Source organism: Trichechus manatus, unplaced genomic scaffold, assembly GCF_000243295.1.
Source record: "Trichechus manatus latirostris isolate Lorelei unplaced genomic scaffold, TriManLat1.0 scaffold00282, whole genome shotgun sequence".
In the NCBI taxonomy this organism is placed as follows: Eukaryota; Metazoa; Chordata; class Mammalia; order Sirenia; family Trichechidae; genus Trichechus; species Trichechus manatus.
Window position 1 is genome coordinate 1086735 of NW_004444218.1, and position 22508 is coordinate 1109242.

The 22508-nt window shown below is 60.7% G+C and overlaps 2 protein-coding genes across 2 annotated transcripts; one reads left to right on the forward strand and one right to left on the reverse strand.

The window, feature by feature from the left end:
• The first annotated feature begins 6 nt into the window (after positions 1-6).
• On the forward strand, positions 7-14028 carry ZDHHC8 (zinc finger DHHC-type palmitoyltransferase 8). The gene is made up of 11 exons (XM_004390092.1): positions 7-133; positions 7646-7767; positions 7937-8094; positions 8230-8402; positions 8624-8726; positions 9097-9188; positions 9314-9455; positions 9864-9984; positions 10073-10182; positions 11318-12318; positions 13668-14028. The coding sequence occupies exons 1-11, from the start codon at positions 30-32 to the stop codon at positions 13837-13839; spliced, it is 2298 nt and encodes a 765-aa protein (XP_004390149.1). The 5' UTR covers positions 7-29; the 3' UTR covers positions 13840-14028.
• A 3396-nt stretch (positions 14029-17424) lies between these two features.
• On the reverse strand, positions 17425-18631 carry CCDC188 (coiled-coil domain containing 188). The gene is made up of 6 exons (XM_012559618.1): positions 18617-18631; positions 18458-18517; positions 18288-18352; positions 18066-18123; positions 17692-17741; positions 17425-17611 (listed from the first exon to the last, which is right to left on the reverse strand). The coding sequence occupies exons 1-6, from the start codon at positions 18629-18631 to the stop codon at positions 17425-17427; spliced, it is 435 nt and encodes a 144-aa protein (XP_012415072.1).
• Positions 18632-22508: the final 3877 nt, after the last annotated feature.

The window sequence follows — 22508 nt, forward strand, 5'->3', positions numbered from 1 at the left end:
GGGAGGGATGCGGCGGCGCGGCGCCCAGGATGCCCCGCAGCCCCGGGACGCGCCTCAAACCCGCCAAGTACATCCCGGTGGCCACAGCCGCCGCGCTGCTGGTCGGCTCCAGCACCCTGTTCTTCGTATTCACGTGAGTCCGCGTCGGGGCACGGCCGGGTACATCCGGATGGGCGACGAGCAGAGGCTAGGCTGGCGGAGGATGGGGACTGGGTCGGGCACAGTGGCCTGGCGGGGGACCGGGCCGGGCTGCTGGGCAGAGTCGGCGCCGCGGCATACGTGAGTCCCCATCGTGGGCTGAGAGGCTGGGCTGTGAGTGCGTTCCTTCTGGGGCATCAGAGACAGGCAAGGCCCGGTGGGGAACACACATGCCAGGTGGGCATCTCATGAGGGTGCCAGGGAGGTCCTGGGTGTGGGGCGTTGGGCCATACAGGGGAGTGGGTGCAGCGGCTGCCCAGGGTGTGGCTCCACACCCCACAGGCCCACGAGGGAACGTGGGCGCTCAGAGCCACTAGCTCTCCCTGCAAGGAGCCTTCTGGGCTGCCCAGCCTGGGTCAGAGCCCAGTTGTTCCACGTAGGTGTGGCCTGGCCTGGCAGCTGCGTGCCTGCCCCCTAGTCGTGGCTGAAGCCTGCTGGGCCCTCTGCCCTCCCTTGGCCTCAGTGGAAGGCAAGCCAGGCAAGCCAGTGGTTGCAGCTGGAGGGCCCAGGCCAGGCCACACCCAGGAATAGAGATTTGCACAGCCTTGCTGTGGGCTGGCTGGGGCAGGCACCTGGCCCCTGGAAATCAGACCTTGGGATGTGGGGCAGAGGGCGGGCAGGGCACTGGGCCATCCAGCCTTAACTTCTACGCCTGAGAAATGGGCTGGCTCGCAGACCAGAGCACTGCCTGTATGACATGGATCCCTCTCTGTGGTGGTGGGGTTCCCCCACCCCAGGCTCTTTCAGGCATAAGAAGAGGAGGGGGGGGCTCCAGGCTTCAGCCATGCGGCTCTGCAACCACCCCGCTTCCACACATCTGAGACGAGCCCAGGGGCTAGAGTGATGGCCTCAGCCACTCCAGCCTTCGTGGGGAAGAAGGTCTCTGGGGGTGCCCGCAACCAGCGAGGCATCTGCCCTGAGGCGGTGGCCCAAGTGTGAGTGAGCCTGGAGCAGGCTGGGCAGGGCAGCCTGGCCCCCTTTCACCCTAGCAATAGCAAGTCTGAATTGGGCATCTGTAGGGGTGGGAGAGTCCCTGCCCACCTGGGGTAGGAGCCCTGGGGTGGGCACTGAAGGCTGCAAGAGAGTATTTTAAAAAGACCTGTGTGGACGGGCTTATTTCTGGCTTGGGCAAGCAGACGTGTTTCTTGTCACACAGATGCTGCTGGCCCGTGGCGGGGAGGAGGAGAGGGCCAGTGGGCGGGCGGGCTTGGGGAGCCTGTCTTGGGGGGGGGTGCAGTCCAAGGGGGATGGGCCCTGCCACAGCTTCTGAAGGAGGAAGCTGCCACCCAGTCCTGGTCCTGCCCTGGAGGCCCTGACTTCCCTGGAGGCCAGTGAGAGTGTGGGAATCTTGAGGGTGGGCATCTCGGTGCTGTTCCCGGCAGCCAGGCCTCCACTTGTGCGTCTTCATGTGTCATTCCCCAAATGCTGTTCAGTGTCTTTTCCCTGACTTTAAAAGTAACTCATGTTCTCTTCTGAGAACTGGTGAGATGCAGAACCTGGTTTTTAAAGAGATTAGAACTAACTGCACCCCCAGATAGGCATTCTGCATCTGGCCCCTCTCTTCCTGGGCTCCCCTTGGTGCTTCCTGGGGCCATGCTGGGGTGTGCCTGTTGGCTGACTTACCCCAAGAACCCTTCCCTGTGATTTCAGATGTGTAAAACACAATATTTATGGCAACAAAAGGCTTGAGATGTGGATATTCCCTGTGAACTTAACCTGTCCCCATATCTTGGCCACTGAGGTTGTCCGCACTTTGCAAAGTGCTAGTTCTTCCCTTACTTTGTTCCTGGAAGCTGAGGCTCTGTGTTCAAGGACACCAGTGCTGTTGAGGCATGGAGGTTTCCTCTGAGGGGCTCCAGAGGCCATTCCTGTGCCCACCCCCCACCCCAGGCCTGCATGTGTCCCCTTTGACCTTGGCTGGCATGTGTCTGGGAGAAGGGGTCCTACCCTGCAGAGGGTGGGGACCAGGGTGCTAGTGTGGGGTCCAGATGTGCAGCAGCCATCTAGCAAAGCCTCAGGAGCTCCACTCATCCCTCGGTCCAGGGTTCCCCCACACCCTGCCCCCAGCCAGGCCTGCTCCTCGGGCCTGTGCAGTTCTCCTGGCCAATGGTCATCAGGTACCCTGACTTGCCCCCTACCCCGGCTTTGCTAGGCCCCTATGAGACAGCTCAGCTCCAGAGGAGGGGGCTTTGCTGGGGGCTAGGCCCGTGGGTGCTGGACATGGTGTGGGTGTTAGACACAGTGGCCGAGCGATTCTGGTAGGCGAAGTGCAGGCAGGCTGGGGTGGATGTACCAGGCAGCTCCTTTTCACAGGTCCCTTTCTTGGGGCAGGCTTCTTGTCACCCTGCTGGCCACCCTTCCTGTGTTGGGTCCAGAAGGGTGCTCACTCCTGTGCCACTGCCTGTCCCTGAGCTGGGATCTCGCACCCCTCCTGGCTCTGCCCTCAAGGCCTCTGCAGAGCTCCACCTTCCTGCGTTTGCATCTTGATTTTCCCGGACAGTGGTGGCCCCCAGGTCCACTGTCTGCACTGAGTAGACATAAGTTGTCCCCTGTGGGCAGGGTTTCTTGTGTCCAGACAGGTGATGGTCCCTGAGTCACACAGGGCAGGGGACCCTCCCTCAGACCATCTCACCGGGGGACCAGCAGAACCTGAAGAGGCTGGGGATGTAGGAAGGTTGCCCAGAGGGGGTACCCCTCTCCCTGCCCTCACCCTGGGTGCTGCGGACGGGGGTGCATGCCAACAGACAGAGTCCCAGGCTGGGCCAGGTGCTAGGCAGAGTCCGAGGACCCCCCAGACTGGGCCTCTGCCCTGCCCCCACTCCGCACAGAGCCCCTGAGCAGAATGACAGGGACACTGTGAACGTCAGTGGGCTGGGCTATTGGGTCAGATGCAAACGTCTGGAGCCAGGCCACGGCAGACTGACCGCTGGGGTGGCGCAACTGGTTCCCAGTCCCTCCCACAAACTCGGGGACCCCAATAGGCTGCAGGGAGCCGCTGGCCGGGACCACATGTGGAGGTGGGACCTGCGTTTGGAAACAGGTGTGAGCCCTCCCTTCCGAGATTCGCTGTGTGTGGCCCTTCTAAACCTCAGTTTCCCCATTTACCCTAGGTATCTGTAGGGGTCAGATGGGTGAGTTGAGCACTCTGTGGGTGGAGCAATCATCTTGTAACTGCCCAGCCAGACCAGGGCAGAAGGGCCACTGACCCACTGGTTCTGGGCAGCCCCCGTGGGCAAACGCCACTCAAACACAAACAGCATTAATGAAGAAACTGATTTAAATGAAAACATCTGATTTAAAATTTTCCATTCCACATTTAGCTGTGGCACACATGCTACCCCTGCAGAACCCACCCCTCCCAGCAGCTGGGTGGCGTCTCCCTGCCCAGCCCAGGCAGGACACAGGGCTTCAACTTGGGTGCGGCCCACGTCCGTGGCACATGTCCTGACCCATAACCCTGACACTAGGGGGTGGGGCGGGGTAGGGAGAAGGGCTCCAAGCCTCAGAGCTGGGACTTTCCCGCTCCCCAGACCCACCTCAGCCTGCCTCTGGCCTGCATTGTGGCTTGACCCAGCAAGGAGTAGGAGGCTATAGGGGAAGGCTGCCCTCTGCCTGGAAGGGCTCCTAGGAGGGAGGGCACACCCTGAAGGCCAGATGCCCCACCAGCAGCCTAGGAGACCCATGGTTTTGTGTCTCTGACCACTTGGACTCGACGAGTTCAGGGTTGGGGGACTGTTGAGGGCCTCCTGGGGCCAGCCCATGGTGGGACAGCCCTCCCCAGAGCAGATGTGGTCTAAGCATCCACTGGCTGCTGAGCCTGGCCCCGAAGAGCTTGCTGGACATGAGGAGGGGCACCCAGAGAGGCTGAGGGCCTGCCTGAGGCCCATGCCGTGGCAGCTGAGCCCGGGTTGGACCAGGGCTGGGAGCGGCAGAGGAAGACGGAACATCTGTGTTCATGTGTGTAATTTGTACACCTCTGTGTCTACATGAGCATATGTTCATGTGTGTGCATGTTCTTGCATGTGCACCAGTGTGCACAAATGTGCATGGCTGTGTACATGTATGAATTCACACATGGACTGTGTCTTGCCTGTGGATGTGTTAATGTGTGTATGTGTGCCTTCTTTGTACACCAGTGGGCTGTCTATATGTGTGTATGTGTATATGCATATGTATGTATGTGTACATGTATGCCTCTGCACATGCGTGCCCATGTGTGTATGCCTCTGTGAGTGTGTAGTTGTATGCCTGTGCGTGCAGATGTGTTCCTATGTGTTCACACACGTATGTCTCGATGCATGTTTGTGTTCATTGGTGTACACATGCATTTACATGTACATATCTTTGCGTGCCTGTTTATGTGTTTATGTTCATGTGTACATGTCTCTGTGTGTTCATGCAAGTATGCATGTGTGTCTTTGTCCATGCCTGGCGCTCACTTAGCCCACATACGTTTCCTGAGGCAACTGAATTCTGGGCCCTAGTGGGGCTGGCACGTGAGCCAATTCTGATTATGGGAGACCCAGGCCTGAGACCCCTAGTATAACACCCCCTGGGGAGTGGGGGAGGCCACCCAGAGAGAGCAGGGAGATGAGAGAGCATGGGAGCGCCTGATCCAGGGCCTGAGTTGGGCCTAGGGGACTGGAGATGGTGGAGGTTGGGGGGGGGGCGGTGGCTCAGGTCCCAGAGAACCTGTAGGCTCCTCCCCAGAAGCTTCCCCAGCCTTTACCTGGTTTGAGGTGCCCACAATGGGCAGAGGCCACCCAGCTCCCCAAAGCAGTCGTTGCCCGGTCACAATACAGGTTTCCAAATGTGGCCCCATTGCTGCACGGCTGCTGCCCCACCTACCCTGGGGCATCTCGCTCAGAGCTGTAGTCCAACCCATCTGGCCTGGGGGGAAAGCTGAGGCTGAGAGAGGACAAAGGAGTGCAGGCTGCCTGGGCCAGTGGGGAGCTCCGATCAACATGGGGGTGGGGGAATTTGCACACGGGGTTCAGTACCCACCTGGCTGGTGGACAAGGGCACCCCCATAGACCCTAAGGGCCCACATGAGATCAGGGCCAGGAGGCAGCAGACACAGTTTCAAATCCCAGCGCAGACCCTCTCAGAGGCCTTGGGCACGTGACCAAGCCCTCTGAGCCTCTGCTTCTCGTCTGCAGAATGGGGAGAAGAGGGCAGTGCCTGCGCGGGCAGGAGGGTTGGATGCGCTGTGCAGGCCGGCAGGCAGCAGCGCCCACTGTCCACAGGCGAAAGCTGACAGCGACCTCGTTGCCTCGTGTTGCCATGCCAGGCCTCCTCTCCCACCGCGCGTCCTCACCCCCTGGGCCCTCTGCTGCACGTGCTGTCTGCTTGACTATCCCGTCCTCTATCAGGGACAGCTTCGTGGGTGTGTGGTCTTTGCAGTTGCCCAGGGCCCTGTATCCGAAGGCACATGCTTGGTTTGATGGTCTGCTGTTGTGATCTTGAAGTTCTTAATAATGTTTTAATAAGCGGCCCACAGTTTTATTTTGTGTGAATGCTGTAGCCATTCCTTCCCAGAGGAACATGGGGAGCTCACTTGTTCCCGACCACCTCTTCTGGGTGGGTTCACTGGTCCTCTCTTGGGGGCATCTCGCCTCCCTGCCAAGCCCGTGCCCCTTGCCTTGCTGTGCAGACGACGCTGCAGGGCCCCACTGTCACCTTGCTGAATTGCATTGGACCAGAGGGCACAAACGCGTCCTGAGCACCTTGTGTATGCCAGGCTTCAGCCCACGGGATGGGGAGTGTGGAAAGGCACCTGCGGGTGGGCGCTCCAGGGGGCCAGGGTGGGGTGACAGAGGAGGGGCACTCCTGGCAGAGGGGACTGCATGCCGGAAGCCCTGTGTCCTGGCACGTGTGCTCACCTGCCAGGGCTGGACCCTGGAAAAGGAGAATGGATAACTCTCGGCTCCCGCCCCGCCGGTTGTGTTGCCGTGGGAAGCGAAATCTTTAAATAGCCTTTTGCTTCCCACTAAAAATAGCGAAGTTCTGCTGCATGGAGCCCGGTTGCTCGGGCGCACGGCTGGCTCCTGGCCAAGGTAGGCATGGGTGCCAGCGTGGACAGCATGTACAGGGAGTATCCCCATGATTTGGGGCTGCTGTTTGGATTCGAGCAGGCGACAGGTCCCCGGACCCCTCAGAGGGGCAGAGTCCAGGGCTTGGGCAGCGGGACAGAGCTGTTTGGGCCCACCAGCTGGTCACAGCAGCTGGAGGAGGGGGTAAGGAGCCCGTGAGAGGCCGAAGTTCCTCAGGAGCCGAGTGGGCAGACTCAGGGACCTGCTGCAGGGCCAGGCAGCGGGCTGAGGCAGGCACTGTCCAGCAGCGGAGCTGTGCCAGACCTGTACGGGGGGTGCACAGGGAGTCCAGGGTCCAGGAAGGCTTCCCTGAATTGGGGGTGCATTGGAGACAGGCAGTGAGGATGTGAGGGTCAGGGGCTGTTCTGCTTCTCTGGAGTCAGCAGGGTCTCTGCACCGGCCTCTGGAGAGTAATGTGAAAACCAGCCGAAAGCAAAGGAGTTGTTGGGGATGTGCCTGGTGGCTGAGACTCTGAGACCCACCCTGCAGGATAGACCAGGGTGACACCCACCACTCATTTACTGAGCAAGGACTGGGGGGCTCCTGGGGTCCCTCACACCCCAAAGTCTCCCTGGTGAGCCGTGTTCCCAATAGTTCCTGTCTGCAATGGCATCATCTTCCTCCTTGTCCTGGCTAGTTTCAGCATGGCCACCTTCACGGACCCTAGTGTCTTCCCACGAGGTAGGGCCCTGTGCTGGGGTAGCCCATCTGCTCACTTTTGCCAATGTGTGAGTGCCTGACACGGGAAACCCTTAGGGAGCCTGGGGGTGGCCTGCTGTACCCCAAAATCTCATTGAGTTGAGGAAAGGTCCTGGGTGAGGCCCGGGGCTGGCTGCCAGGGCGGGTCACCGACCTCTCTCCGTGGTTCCGCAGCTGTCAGAGTACAGGGACAGAGCGTCTCAAAGGGGCAGGAGTGGCCTGCCCTGGCCTTGTTCCTGGCTCCCACCTCCAGTGATAGGTGAAGGGATGTGGCTTGGCTGTGGGGCACTCCTCCTGAATGGTGTGACTCCCAGGCCTACTGGCCTCTCCACACCTCAGTTTCCTCAACTGTGAACTGAGTTATTAACAGCCACCCTCATGGAGCGGCTGCCAGGACTAGAACTGGCACTCAGGGACAAAGACCACCTTCAGTGGCTGAGTGTACGTGTGGCAGACCACTGGGCAGAGGTCTCTGTGGGTCCACGGTGGCACCAGCCTCCCTTGACAGCCACACAGAGCTGACGGTGGTCTTGCAGGCCCAGCCTGCACACCCGTGGTCACGCCAAATCCTTCTCCACCCCCGTGCCCTCCTGCATCCCCACGTCGCCTGTCTGCCCCACCCCTAGCCTGGCTCTCTGGCTTGCTGTTAACTGCAGGTGCCCGTGGCTGACACGAGCCGTGTCCCCAGCAGTTCCTGTCTACAATGGCATCATCTTCCTCTTTGTCCTGGCCAATTTCAGCATGGCCACCTTCATGGACCCTGGTGTCTTCCCGCGAGGTAGGGCCCTGTGCTGGGGCAGCCCAACTGCTCACTTGTGTGAGTGGCTAGTATGTGAGTGGTTGGCTCGGAAGACCCTTAGGGAGCCTGGGGTAGCCTGGCAGAGATTGGGGAGGAGCTCCCCTACCAGGGAAGTCACCTTCCTGCCACCCCCACCCCCGGCCTGCAGCGGACGAGGACGAGGACAAGGAAGACGACTTCAGGGCCCCGCTGTACAAGAACGTGGACGTGAGGGGCATCCAGGTCCGCATGAAGTGGTGCGCCACGTGCCACTTCTACCGCCCACCCCGCTGCTCCCACTGCAGCGTCTGCGACAACTGCGTAGAGGTGATCGTCTGCCACCTGCCCAGCCCAGCCCTTGGCCCTTTCTCGAGTTTATCTTCCTGCCCACTGCCCCCTCCCCACTGCCCTGTGGCTGAGGTCCCTGCCTGCCAGTCTCCCTGACACACTGCTCCCATCCAGGACTTTGACCATCACTGCCCCTGGGTCAACAACTGCATCGGGCGCCGCAACTACCGCTACTTCTTCCTGTTCCTGCTGTCGCTCAGTGCGCACATGGTGGGCGTCGTTGCCTTCGGCCTGGTTTATGTGCTGAACCACGCTGAGGGGCTGGGAGCTGCCCACACCACCATTACGTATCCTTGGCCCCCACACCCTCAGCTGCAAAGGCAGTGCCCTGCCTGGGGATTCTTGCTCCACAGGGGAAGCTGAGGCCCAGAGGGGTTGGGTCAGCCCAGCGAATGAGTCTCCGGTCCCTAAGTGGGGGGGCGGGGGGTTTGTCCACAGGCACCTGCTCTGTCCTGCTCTTAATGGGGCCTGCCATTTCCTTCCTATGCCATTGGCCTTAATGAGCCAGAATGGTCGTCATGTGTGTGGCTGGCCTCTTCTTCATCCCTGTCATCGGCCTCACTGGCTTCCATGTGGTGTTGGTCACGCGGGGGCGCACCACCAACGAACAGGTGCAGACCCCAAATGAGGCGGGGCTGGGGGCAGTGTCCCTGGACAGCTAAGAGGATGGGGGAGGGATTTGGGGACTGCCCTTGGCTGGCTGGCCTGTTCAGCTATGATGAGAAGTGGCTTCTGCCTTGGAGACCCTTAGGTGGGGCCGTGACTGCCCTGTCCCCCTGTACCACCCTGGCTGTGGACACTACAGCCACCAGAGATTCAGGACCCAGAGATTCCACAGCTCCCTGCAGGGACAGGCCGGGGTGTCCTGGGCTAGGGGCACCCTTGGGCTGACCCCGCCCACCCGCCTCCCTTCCTTTCCCCCTCTCTGCCCTGGCCTGGACCCTGGGTGGCCAGGTTGGCTGAGGGGTCCCGTGTCTGCAGGTGACGGGGAAGTTCCGCGGGGGCGTGAACCCCTTCACCCGCGGCTGCTGTGGGAACGTGGAGCATGTGCTGTGCAGCCCCCTGGCGCCCCGGTGAGGCCCGGCAGGCAGGATGGCAAGGGGCCTCTGCTGGGCGTGGGGTGGGTAACCAGGACGCTTGAGCCTGGTGCATTCTGCCCTGGGCATGCCTGCGGGCTGCTGACCCCTACCTTGTGCAGGTACGTGGTGGAGCCACCCCGGCTGCCGCTTACTGTGAGCCTGAAGCCGCCCTTCCTCCGGCCCGAGCTCCTGGAGCACAGTGCACCACTCAAGGTCAAGCTTAGCGATAATGGGCTGAAGGCCAGCCTGGGCCGCAACAAGGTGGGGGGCCTCGGGTAGGGTAGGGGATGGGTGGAGGTCAGAGCCATGGAGGGGAGAACAGGCAGATAGGAGGGGCCTAGAAGAGGTGGGCGGAGTCCCTGGGTGGCATAAATAGTTAAGCACTCGACTACTAGCCAAAAGGTTGGCAGTTCTAAGCCACCCAGAAGTGCCTTGGAAGATAAACAGGACTGGCGATCTCATTCCTAAAGGTCACAGCCTTGAAAACCCTATGGAGCACAGTTCTACTCTGCACACATGGGGTCACCATGAGTCAGAATCAACTCAACGGCAACTAACAGCAGAAGAGGTGGAAGGGTGAAGGGGCCGGGGGGATCCTGGGAAGGAGTCCCCAGTTAAGCCCCACCCATCATCCATACCCTGCCCATCACTGACCCCACCCCCTCCTAGTCCAAGGGCAGCCTGGACCGACTGGATGAGAAGCCAATGGACCTGGGGCCACCCCTGCCCCCAAAGGTGGAGGCGGGCACTTTTAGCAGCGACTTGCAGACCTCACGCCCGGGCAGTGCTGGTGAGGTGGGGGTGGCCTAGGGGACATGGCGGGGAGTGTGGAATGGTGACCCATCCAACCCCAGTCTGACCACTGTCCATCTACGCAGAGAGTGCCCTATCCGCGCAGAGGACCAGTCCTCCAACACCCGCTATGTACAAGTTCCGGCCTGCCTTCTCCGCGGGTCCCAAGGCACCCTTTTGTGGCCAGGGAGAACAGGTAAGGAGGCCCTGCCCCAGTCAGGGAAAGTGCTGTGGGTGCCTGCGGGCAGGGCCTGGGAAGGCTGGTGCCAGCCATCCCTCAGCAGCCATTGTCAGTAGGAGGCTGCCCCCGTGCCCTGCATGCCAGGATGCCTGGAATTCCACCCTTAATCATTCCATAAGGCCCACGGGAAGACTTCAGAAGAATTTGAAATTTGTTCAAGAAAGAGCTTTTTTCTTTTTCCTGAGACCTGAAGTCCTGTACTTTCTCTGTGGAGCAGTTGGCTGCCCTGGGGATCCTAAGGAATGGCCCGACCCTACATGCCCCAGGGCTGCCCGCCCCCTCCTCTCAGGGGCACCAGGCTGGGCGTCTGGGTTTCCCCAGCTTGGCTGAGCCGTGTGGGCAGAGGGCCAGGCCCTCTTGGGAATTGTAGGTGATGGGGCTTTAGGCACCATCTCTCTTGTCACCTCCTTCCTGGCATTGTCCTGACTGCCACAGAAGATACAGGCTGGTCGGCCAAGTGGGCTGAGGCCACGTTTGCCAGCTCTTCCCACCCGTTCCCTCTGGTTTGGAGGTTCCATGGACTCTTGTCACCAGCCCAGACCTGTGTATCCCGAATCAGAGAGAGCCGAGGAGGCCTCTCCTTCCCCGTGCACTCAGGGCTGCATAGCCAGCCCCTGTCCTTGTGCTGCAACACCCTGGCCCACGGGGCTGCAGCACGTCCTTGGAGGGCCCCTAGCTGGCAGGTGTTGGGTGTGGCCTGGAGTTACTGTGTCTCCTCAAAGCCCAGCTCCTGGTACTACTGTGCCATTCTGGGCACAGCCACTGCAGGGCACGTGGCCACAGGGCTCCTAGCTCCCCGGCCTCAACAGTCATGGCACGGCCTCCCCCTGCTCTCCTCTGCCCTGTCCCGACTTCCTTGGGCTGGGAGAGGAGGGAGTGGTCAGGATAAAGAGCATTTGGAGGCAGCCAGATGATAATGCCTGCCACCACATTTAATGTCACCAGGGTTGCAGCCACTATGTGGGCAGGGAGGGCCTGGTGGCCGCAGGATGGGGGATGCCCTGTCCTCCACAGCCAGTGAGTGGCTGAGCCCTGGCCAGGCAGGGTGGCAGGCTGGCAGTACGTGGACATGTTCTCCCTCTCCCTGCAGGCCCCAGGCCCGGACTCCCTGACCCTGGGGGATGACAGCATCCACAGCCTGGACTTCACGTCCGAGCCCAGCTTGGACCTCCCTGACTATGCGCCTGGAAGCCTGCACGCGGCCTACCCCCCGTCTCCTCCGCTCAGTGCCGCCGATGCCTTCTCGGGCGCCTTGCGCACGCTGAGCCTTAAGGCTGCGGGCCGGCGGGGCGGGGACCACGTGGCCCTGCAGCCCCTGCGAGCTGAGGGTGGGCCCCCTACACCCCACCGAGGCCTCTTTGCCCCCCATGCACTGCCCAACCGCAATGGCAGTCTGTCCTATGACAGCCTGCTTAACCCTGGCTCGCCCGGGGGCCACACATGCCCAGCCCACCCCTCGGCCAGTGTGGCTGGCTACCGCTCATCCTACCTGCACCCAGGAGCAGTGGGCGAGCCGCCTCGGCCCCCACCCCGCAGTTTCAGCCCCGTGCTGGGCCCCCGACCGCGGGAGCCCTCACCCGTGCGCTACGACAACCTGTCTAGGACCATCATGGCCTCCATCCAGGAGCGCAAGGACCGGGAGGAGCGTGAGCGGCTCCTGCGCTCCCAGGCCGACTCACTCTTTGGCGACTCGGGTGTCTATGATGCACCCAGCTCCTATAGCCTACAGCAGGCCAGCACACTGTCTGAGGGCCCCCGTGGCCCCCCGATGCGCTATGGCTCCAGGGACGACCTCGTGTCGGGGCCCGGCTTCGGGGGCGCCCGCAACCCGGCCCTGCAGACCTCGCTGTCCTCGCTGTCAAGTGCAGTGAGCCGGGCACCAGGGACATCATCCTCCTCCCTGCAGGCCGACCTGGCTAACAGCCATGCCCCAGGGCCCCGGCCAGGCAGCGGCTCACACAGGTCGCCGGTGCGCCATGGACCACCTTCCCCACCCAGCACCCCGCGCTCGCCCTCCTACACAGGCCCCAAAGCTGTCTCCTTCATCCACACGGATCTTCCGGAGCCGCCGCCCTCGCTGGCCGTGCAGAGGTGGGTGTGCCAGGGTGTGGGTGGGTTTCTTGGGACAGGGCTGGAGCCTAGCCACCTGTGGCTCTCTGGCCAAGCCCTTGGAGGTGGCCTAGGGAGGCCATTGATGTGAGCTGCCGGTGCAGGGCGAGTGGGCAGGCCTCATTGTACCTCAAAGGCTTCTGGTCAGCCTGTGTGAGTCAGAGGGGACAGGGTAGCCCCGCTTCAGGGACAACCCAGGCATATCATGAACCCAACACACCTCTTCTCAGAGCTGACGTGGACCATGCAGGGACAGGCCCTGGGGTACCTTCTGTGGAGGTGGGGCATGGCCCTCCCTTGCAGTGGGCTCCGACCTCCCTGTGTCAGGCTCTTCCTGCACACGTCCAGGTGAGCCTGTTCAGGCTCCCGGGCCTGCCCTTCTGCGTCCCCGGGAGGCAAGGTGCTGGGGCATCCCCACCTAGCATCCAAGCGTGCCGCCCTGGGTGCCAGGGCCCAGGCCTTCGGTGGAGCATATGGCCCTGGGAAACGGAGGCTTCCTGCTCACAAATGGGGAAACCAAGGCTGGGAGAGGCCAGGTTTGTCCCAGGTCCCCTGTGGATACAACTGACCCGGCTATCTCCAGTGTCAGGGCTGTGCCAGGTACCACGCTGGGTGCATCCTGGCTTCTCCCCAGCCTGGTAGTCCCAAGCGCAGATTGAGGTAGAGACTGAGGCCCCAGGGAGACCCCTGCCGAGGCCACACAGCTACGAAGGGGCTCGACACGCAGCTGTGGGTGGCCTGGCCTGAGTATGGCCTCCCTGGCCTACACTACAGGAGGAGGTCAGTGTGGTGGGTGTGATGAGCGGGGAGCCTGAGAGCCCGGCGAGAGGGGCCAGCAGTGGTTCTTGGGAGCCCACCACAGTCAGAACACTGTTGGTCAGCGCTGGGCGGGCAGGGGTCAGCCGGGGTCACCCCTGAGCCCCCAGCTCAGAGCACAGGACAGAATGGGCACAGGCCCACTTGGCCTCCCCATGCTCTCTGTGGCCTGTGCATGTTGCTGGGCTGCTAGGAGGGACTGAGGGGCTGGGAGGGTGACGATGACAGTTCTGATGACATCCTGGCTGGTCTTGTCAGATTTCCTCTCTATAGGAACTGGACTGAGCCGATATCTGTCTGTCTGTCCTGTGACAGCGCAGCACCTCCCCTGGCAGGCGCTGCCCCCCACCCATTTTTGGGTGAGAACCTTGAAGCTCAGGGCAGGGGCTGCCCAGGGTCACATACAGTGTGTGGTTGGCGTCTGTGTCTGTCTGGCGTCCTGTCACCTCCTGTTTGCCTGTCCATGCCGTGGTCCCATGTTCATTGTGTGTGTGTGTGTGCTTGTTTTGATGCAGGGACCACCCTCAGCTGAAGACCCCCCCAAGTAAGCTTAATGGGCAGTCCCCAGGCCTGGCCCGCCTGGGGCCTGCTGCTGGCCCCCCAGGGCCCTCCGCCAGCCCAGCCCGGCACACGCTCGTTAAGAAGGTGTCCGGCGTGGGTGGGACCACGTACGAGATCTCGGTGTGATGACTGACCGCCACCTGCCTGCCACGGCGCCACAGGGACCAGGACCCCACAGCGGCGGCCCACCCCTGACTTCTCTGTCCCAGGGATGAGAACGAGGCCCACGCCTGGTGTGGACACGTCAGTAGGAGAGAGAGAACCTCCACAGACTTGTCCCTGGACCCCCTGCGTATCCACTCACCCATCTGCTCACCTGGGGAGACCAGACCCCAGGCATGGCTGGTCCATGGGCTGCCAGGCTGCAGGCTGTGGTCTCCCTGTGGCTGTGGCCGGTGGGTCTGCAGACCCTGCCCTGGCCCGTGGCCTTCTCCCGCCACCAGGCTTGGCTCCAACACTGTCACTCGTGTCCCCTGAGGTTGCCACCAGGCCAGTTCCCAATAACCTCGCAGCCCCACCCACTCCCCTTACAGACGGGTCAGAGACGGACAGAGCCTGGGGCTCTACCACTGTCCTGTGGTGGCCTGTGGGCTGCTGGGCTGAGGGTCCCACGTGCCCAGGCTGCTCCTACACGTTGCCTTTCGAGGACCCTGCCAGAGACTTGGAGCTTGGAAAGCCTGATGCTCTGCAGGGAGTCCAGCCCCAGGCCTCAGATAGCCAGCTCCAAGTTGGCTCTGGGTTCTGATGGGTGGACAGACAAGACAGACGGACAGACAGCCAGCTGTGGCGGGGGTCCCCGCTCTGTGTGTCCAGTCTCGCCCCAGCTGGTGGGCACGCGTCCCTGTGTCTGTGTGCTGAGCTGCTGTGCCACATCCAATGTGCTCCCGCCCGGCTGCTGCTGCCCTGCCCGCTGCCGGGAAATGCGTCCATTGAAGCCTTAACCTCTGCTCTATGCTCTTGTGGGAGGTGGTGGGGGGCAGACGGGCGCGGACCCGGGGGGCCGATGCTGCCCCGAGGCCGCCGAGACCAGGGACCCCACCCTACTCCAGCTCCCCTCCCTGCCAAACTGGACAATTCCCACCCCACGGCATGCCAAGTCCCAGGCCCTGGCCCTGCCAGAGCCGTGGGCACCCGTGTGGAAGGCACGTGGGGAGGGGTGAGCGCGTTTCGGGCGTCGGGGCCCTAGAGTAAGCACACGGCAGCGTCTGCTTGCGTTGTGTCTGTTCTGTGTTTTTGTATCTACATCTATATATCTATAATTTTATTAAAAAAAGAAAAAGAGTCACGTGGATGCTTTCCTTGGGCAAGGCCAGGCTGTGGTGAGACGCAGGGGCTCGGGCGTGGTGAGAGATCCCCAGGCCTGGGCTGGGCACCGGGAGAGGTGGCAGCCCACTGGCATGGGGCTGGTGTTTGGGCAAGTGGTGGCCAGCTTGAGGGTCTCTTGCTCTGTGTTGTTCCTGGCAGTGGCAGGACGTTTGGAGAAAGGCTGGGCTGTGGCCACCTCAGGGGGACCCCCAAGGGAGGGGACCCACAGGCTTGGGGGGATGAAATAGCGAGATGAGTGGGGGCCACCTGCTGGCTCTGTGCCCTGTGGGGGGTGCTGCCATGTCTTGCAGCTGCCGCTTGCTGAAAATGGTCCCAGGCCTGTCCTCCTTCCTCTGCCTGGCAAATTTCAGGGATGGGGTGGGAGAGGGGGTGGAGAGGAAGGGGGAGGAGATATGGGGGTGGAAGGAGCATCAGGAAGCCACAGCTTTCAGAGCTGAGGCAGCCTAGATGGGGACTGGGGGGCGGGGGTTGGGGCAGGGGCCTGGGAGGTAGCGGATGAACCCTGAGTTTCCTAAGTCCTGGCCCAGTGTGAAGGCGTGTTGGGCCCAGGAGAGGCCATCCTGGGTTTGGACCCTGGTGCCGGGCAACCCTGCCCCATGCTGACCTCCACCTTTCTGCTTTTCTCTCATGGGACACTGCGGCCCGCAGGGGGTGGATCGGCGCCTGCAGCCGTGGATGGGGGCGGCGTGGCCAGCCCAGGCTGCCCCCCGGCCTGCACCTGTGCCACCTTGGCCGCCATGAGGACCGTGCCCCGCTGCGGGCCCCCTGGAGCTCGGCCGCTGGGGCGCCCCCCCGCGGGGCCGTGTGCCTCCTACACTCAGCCGCCTCCAGCCTTTTCCCCAGCCTCTCGTGGCCAGACCGGGACACCAAGTAGGCAGCTCCAGTCCCGGGGACAGGCCCAATTGGTACCAAGGAGGCCAGACTGCTGCGGACCCTGGGGCAGGACTGGGTGTGGGCTGGGGGCTCCTCTCTCCCACCAGTTGCACCTTACCCACTCACGGCCTGGCAGGGCCCATGACCCTGTGTCCGCCCACCTCAGGAAGTCCTCACCTTCTGCTGGGGTCCAACACCCCGGCAAGGGAGGGCCCTGCAGCAGCCAGGCCCAGCACGGCCCTCCCACGGTGTCTTGTCCATCACCCAGGCTCCCTGCCCTGACGAAGCACTTCAGAAGCCACTTCCTCCCCCTGAAGCCCGGGTCACAGTGAGCTGGGCTGGGCTGGGGGTCTCAGGTTGCCCTGCAGGTCACTCTGCGTTCCCCAGCCCCAGCACATGAACAGATGCCTTAACCTCCCGGAGCCGCCAGCCTGAGAGGAGACTCCGGCACAGCCCCAACTCCACCCCTCGCCTGCCTGCCTGTGCCCCCGTGGACACCCTGCCTGGCTTGTGCTCTGAAAATGAAGCATCTGAGGAGGCTCAGAGGGGTTCAGAGGGCCCTGTGGCCCACAGCCCGGCAGTCCCCGGGGCCGATAGGGCAGGGCGGTGCCTGGGGTCAGCCCTTCTCCTACGCAGGATCCCAGGCCAGGTCTGCCAAGGCTCTTGGCCCAAGGCTGGGTGCCCGTTCCAGGCAGTAACTCTATTTCTCCCATTTTGGGACAAGCAAACCACAAAGCTATTCTATATTGTTCTAGAGAGTATTCCCCCCGTTCAACTCCCCCAAATAAACATTTTAGTGTTTACCTTCATGGCTTTGTCCACCAACATGGTGCCCCGTCCTCTGAGCCTTTGGACAGTGCCTAGAGGCTGGGCTGGATGGGGACCCAGGGTTGAAGGGGGGGAAAGAAGCCTGGGGGTACAGTGTCAAGAGGGCAAGGCGGGGCCAGGGGGGTTACCTGAGGGGCGAGAGATCACTGGGTCAGCAGGATCAGGTGTTGAGACCTGACCCCTCAGGTCACGTGGAAGGGTGGGCCCCTCGGGTCATCTGTCTTCACCTCAGGCCCTCACTGTGCCACTGTTGTTCAGCATAGACCCTCCTGTGATGCCTGCAGTGTCCAGAGCCTGTCATCCCTGCCTGCCCTCTGGGATGGGCCATGAGTGGGCAGATGAGGCAGGGCAGGCAGGTGGGAAGGGAGCCCACCCTGATGAAGGGGGCCGGGATTGGGCACCAATGAGAGACCCGCACTACGAGATCGACATTGCATCTCAGCAGGCGTCAGACCTGCTGCCCCCCATTTCCATGGAAACGCGCTCACACGCCTTGAATGTCATGACTATATGTCCGGCTGCAGGCCCAGCCCTCAGGACAGACCCTGTCTCCATTCTCCTCTGCAGCTCCTGGCGGGGACATGGTGTGGCCATGGGCAGGGGCTGGAGCGGCTACTGGGCACCCAGGACAGCACTGGCCCCCGGCCTCCTCCTTGCTGGGGCCGCCGGCCACCAGCCTCCGGCCTAGAAGGGCAGGAAGTCATCCACCTCGAGATGCAGGAAGGGGCCCAGGAGGGCCCGGAGCTTCCAGACAGTGGCGCGGCTCAGCAGGGGCGGCACCAACCCCTCGAAGGGCACAGGGTCCACCACGTACACGTAGGCGGTGATGCAAGCCAGCAGGGTGCCCAGCAGCAGCCTCAGGGCCAGCAGCCTGCGGGCGGCGGTGGTCAGGGGGTGTGGGGTGCCCATGAGGTGGTTGGGGGGACAGGTTCTGCCCTTGCAGTGACCTACCAGAGCTGGCCTTTAAAGCCCTCCAAACAGCCCACCTGTGGCCTCGACTTCTGCTGGGGAGGAGGTCGGGTCAGAGACTGCCTCTGGGTGGGGGAGCAATGCTGAGAGGAGGGGAAGAATAGGGACTCCAATGCAGATCAAGGCAGGGAGGCTGGGCCCAGCTGTGTTCCTCTGTCTAGGTCTCTCCCATTCCTCCCCCCAGCTGCTAGGGTCAGCACCAGGACGGCTCTGGTCACCTGGCTTTCTCAGGGGTCCCCCTTGGGGCTCCTCTACTCAAGTCCATTTCTTTCCTTCCATTGAGGTCTCCCCTCATAGTGCCTCCAGGGTGGGGTCAGGTCTCAAGGCTGGGAGAGGGGTGCAGGATGGGGACTTACCGCTATAGAAGCCAACTGTTCTTCCTTCCTGGCCTGGGTGTAGCACTGGGCACGCTCCCTGAGGGGGCCATACCGTCAGGGCCAAGCACCCCCCAGTCTAGCTCCCCCCTTGTTTGGTGTCACAGAACTGGAGGGGGGGTCAGGGATTGGTCCATCCCATCCTGAGTAGGACACCTGCCCCCATCCTGGCTCAGCCCTTGGGCCCCGAGCCCTCCACGTCACCCCAGAATTTCCAGCTGAATGTCCTCCATCTGCTCCAACACGCCCCGGATGTCCTTCTTGAGGTTCTAGGGGGAAAATTATGTCCTCCACTTCTGCCCACCTGTGGCCCTCACTCCGCCAGGCCCACCCCTGCCCTCTTGTCGTTGGGCCGCACCCCTCAGGGGACCTACCAGGAGCCCGGTGGCCTGGTTGTTCAGGGCCATGTGCACCTCGGCCACGCCATCCCACACCTGGTGGGAGAGAAGCAGGGTCTCACCCTTGGAGATCAGGGCCCACAGATACGCCCCCACCAGGTGAGGACCGCCCCTCCATCCAGGCCAGGTGGGCACCTCAGTGATGGCCATCTTCTTCCTCTCAAAGGACAGGCGGATCTGCTGCAGCTCTTTCTAGGGACAGGAGCACTGAGTGGGCATGATCAGAGCTGAGGTGCCTCCCCCCCCACTGTCCTCTTCCTTGCCCCTTACTGTTTCTCTCAGGGTCCCTGTTCCCAGGCCCTAGGACTCACCTGGGACTGCTGCATAAATGCCTCCTCCCCCCGGCACACTTCCTGCTGCAGCACCTGTAGGGGCATTTTGGCCTCCAGGGGCCGGGCCCTAGCTGGCTCAGGAGCCTGCAGAGGAGCTGAGGGTCAGCATGGGGTCATGGGTCATACCCAACAGCTGCCTGCAGGCCCATCAACAGCTTACCCAGGCCAGGGCCGTGCAGCCCGAGTGTTTGGGGCACAGGGGCAAGAACTGGTGTCCTGGCCCCAAGAGGGCCTCCAGCTGCTCCTGCAGGTCCTGATTCTGCCTTTTCTGGGGGATGGGGACAGACAGACAGGACCACCTGTCAGGGTGGCTGATGGGACCCTGCTGCCTCTGGGCCCCGAGTCTGGGGGTCATGCTGGGCTGGGGCCAGGGCTGCAAGGCTAAGGAGGTGTAGGGCCTGAGAGGTGCCCAAGAGCAAGTGTGAGCCCATTCCACAGGTGGACTACTGAGCTGAGGCCCAGCCCAGGGCCCACAGGGTGCTGTGCTCACCAGGCACTGGTTCTCCTGCTCCAGCTGGAGGAAAGACTGTTCTGCAGGCACCAGCAGTGGGTTCTGGAGCTGGGAGGGGGCTGCCTGGGGCGAGGCTGAGGTCCCTTCCACTGGCTCCGGGCCCTGAGCTGGGGGCCCTCCCTTGCCTGAGCACCCCCGCCCTCCCCCTGAGTATGGGGGCTAGCCCCCATCCCAGTCCTGCTGCCGCCTCTTTTTGGCTTGCCCCTGATTGGTTGTTCTGTCTCTGTCACTGTGTCTCTCCCTCTTTGCCAAAGGTGAAGGCCCCATGTGACTCACCCCCCACCCTGGGCACCCTGCCACCTGCCCCTGGGGCTGGGAAGGGCCTCATAGACCCCACAGGGTGAGTGAGGTGAGTGGGACCAAGCAGGGCCACCTTACAAATGCCTGGCAGGGCTGATCCTGGCATCTTCCATGGCTCGGTGCTGGGGGTGAGGGGCACTGAGGGTGGTAATGGCCACAGGGGCCCAGGGTTTTCGGCCCCTTCATACCTCCCTGCGACCCCTTCCTGACCCCCAGGTCCAGGTTCTGGACCTGGGCCCAAACTGCCACCCTCTTACTGAGGGCACTCTTGGTATCATAGCTTAGGTCTGCCCTGGGGCAACTGTCACAAAGGCCTGGGCGCAGCCAGAGAGGTCACAATGGGTCAGGGTGGTGGCTAGAGCCAGGGTCCTCCACCACACCTCAGCCCACTGCCCTCTGGGCCAGCACTATTCCTGATATTTCCTCATCTGGTTGCCTCCCTCCGCATCTCCCCAACCCGCTGCATTAACTAGTTTCTTAAAATGTAACACAGATAATACAGTCACCTGGTTTTTAAAAATCAAACAACAAAGAGGGTACCCACTGCAAGCCTCCCTCCCACCTCAGTCTCATGTTCTCTGGCCCTGAGTCCCATCTTTAAGAACTTTCAGTGATGGGCTTCACAGCCCATGCACAGCCAAGCATGGCATCTCTCTTCACAAAGAGGAGCTCATCCTACCACTTAGCCTTTTTCCTAATGTATTTCAAAGGTCTTTTAATGACTGCAAAGCACCCATCGAGTGATGGAGCCAGATTCAAGTCCCTGGTTTGTTTGTTCTCCCTTCTTTCTAACATTTCCATCATGCCATCTGTCCTACTACACCCCTTCAGTGCTCCTGGGTTCCTTGTCTACATGCCCTCCTGTTTCTTGTTTCCCTCCCTTGTTCTGTGGAAGTGCATCCTCAAGTAACATCCTCAGAGAAGTATACCAGATGAAACCTGAATTCTGTGTGGTAGAAACACCACAAATTTTTCCTCTCCCAGTGTCTATGCCCCTTTGCAGTGTGACTCTACCATCTTCACATCAAAAGGTAGGGTCCCTCTCTTCACCTCTGGACTCTGGGCCAGTCTTGGGTCTCACTTTGGCCAATGGGATATTACTAACTTGATAAGAGAAGAGGCTTGGGAAATGCTGTGTTGGGCCTTGACCTCTCTTTTGCTGCTTTGGGGACCCTCTGCCATGGGGTAGACACAGGCTGGGCTACAGGATGAGAGGTCACAGGGAGAGGCTTCTATCACCAACCAGCTGGCCCCAGCTTGCCCACAGATGTGTGGGCAAGCTCAGCAAGACCCACAGAGAAGCACCTGACAGGGCCAGCCAAATCACCCACTCACTGAGCCCTGGGCTAAATTATGGTTGTTTTAGCCATAAGTTTTGGAGTGGTTAGTTAAGTGGGAATAGGGAATAAAACACCTCACCAGTCTGAAAACATCTTAATCTGACCTCATGCTGGTTGGATATTAGGCTAGGGAAAGAATCAGGTTAGAGGGCATTTTCCCATGGGAATGCAAAAGCCAGCCTCACAGTCCTCAAGGTTGCCATGAGCAGTCTGAGGCTGCTGGCTTTCGCTCTAGATCTGTTTAGGGCCCTCTCTTGATCCCTGAGGTTCTGGGATTTCTTGACAACTGAGGGTACTCTGTTACTCATTGCACTGAGTGCTTGATGGGCACGTTTCATCTGGAGACTCGGTTCTATAGTTCTGTTAAATTTGTATTGTTTCTTTTATATAATTTCTTCTGCTTTCCTACTCCTTTTTGGAACTTCTGTTAGTCAGATGTTGGATCTTTTGGATTACTTTTATGTGTTGTCTCCTTTTCTCCATCTGTCTTTTTTATTTGTGGGAGATTTATATATATGTATATATATATGTGTCTGTATATATATATGTTTTATTATTTCAGCAATCATGTTAATTTCCAACATGTTTCTATTGTTCTTTGAGTGTTCCCTTTTCCTTTTTCAGATTATCCTGTTCTGTTTTAGAAATAAAGTGGGTTTTTTGGGGGAGGAGGAATCTTCTTTTGCTTGCTGCATGTTCTGTATTCCCTTTGTGGTGTTTTTTGTGGTTTTTTTTTTTTTTTTTTTGCTTGTTCTTTGGATTTCCTGTTAGACACTTGCCTCAAATGTCTGTTGATCCTTTCTTTTCTATTCCCATTTGCAAGGGAGGCATGACAAAGCCAACCTACACTTTTCTTTCCCCATTAACTTTAGGATGATGGAATAGTCAGGCCCCTGGAGGGAAGGCATCCCACCTCAGGGCAGGTGTCTGCCTGCTAGAGTTCTGAGGTCTGGGATGAGGAACAGATTTGGGGGGGCTGCCTGGACAATCCCCCTTTATACCCATTGTCCTGCCATAATTATCAATAAGACACTGTTGTCCTCGCAAAAGAATTGTATGGTCATCCCACGCCATCCCCCAGCTCTGTTTTCCTGTTCTTGCCTCATTCCATCCAGGCTTCTCTGCTAAGTCAGCTCCCTTTCCCATATTAACAAGCTTGTTGAAATCCCTTATCTACAGATGGGCACTCTCCTGTTCTCTATGCTGTGTGGGGCAGATGCACACAGGGTTGCCAGGAGAACCTCATCAACTGAGGAGGTGGTGTGCACAGCCCCAAGCCCTCCCTCAGATGCCACCCAGGCCATGCCCATCTGGACACATGTGGCTCAGGCCCAGGAGGCTTTGTGTTTCTAGGGTCAGGGGCAGCCTCTGTGCAGCCTGTAACAACAGAGGCTTCGGATAGGGCATGAGCTGTGTGAAGAAGGACCTGGAGCGCAGCGTAGCCATTGGCCAGATCTTTCATTGAGCTGAACTGCTGAGTTACGCTGAGGGAGGAAGGAGAATCCAGGGTCCTCCCCAGGTATTTTCCCTTTTCATTCTTCTCT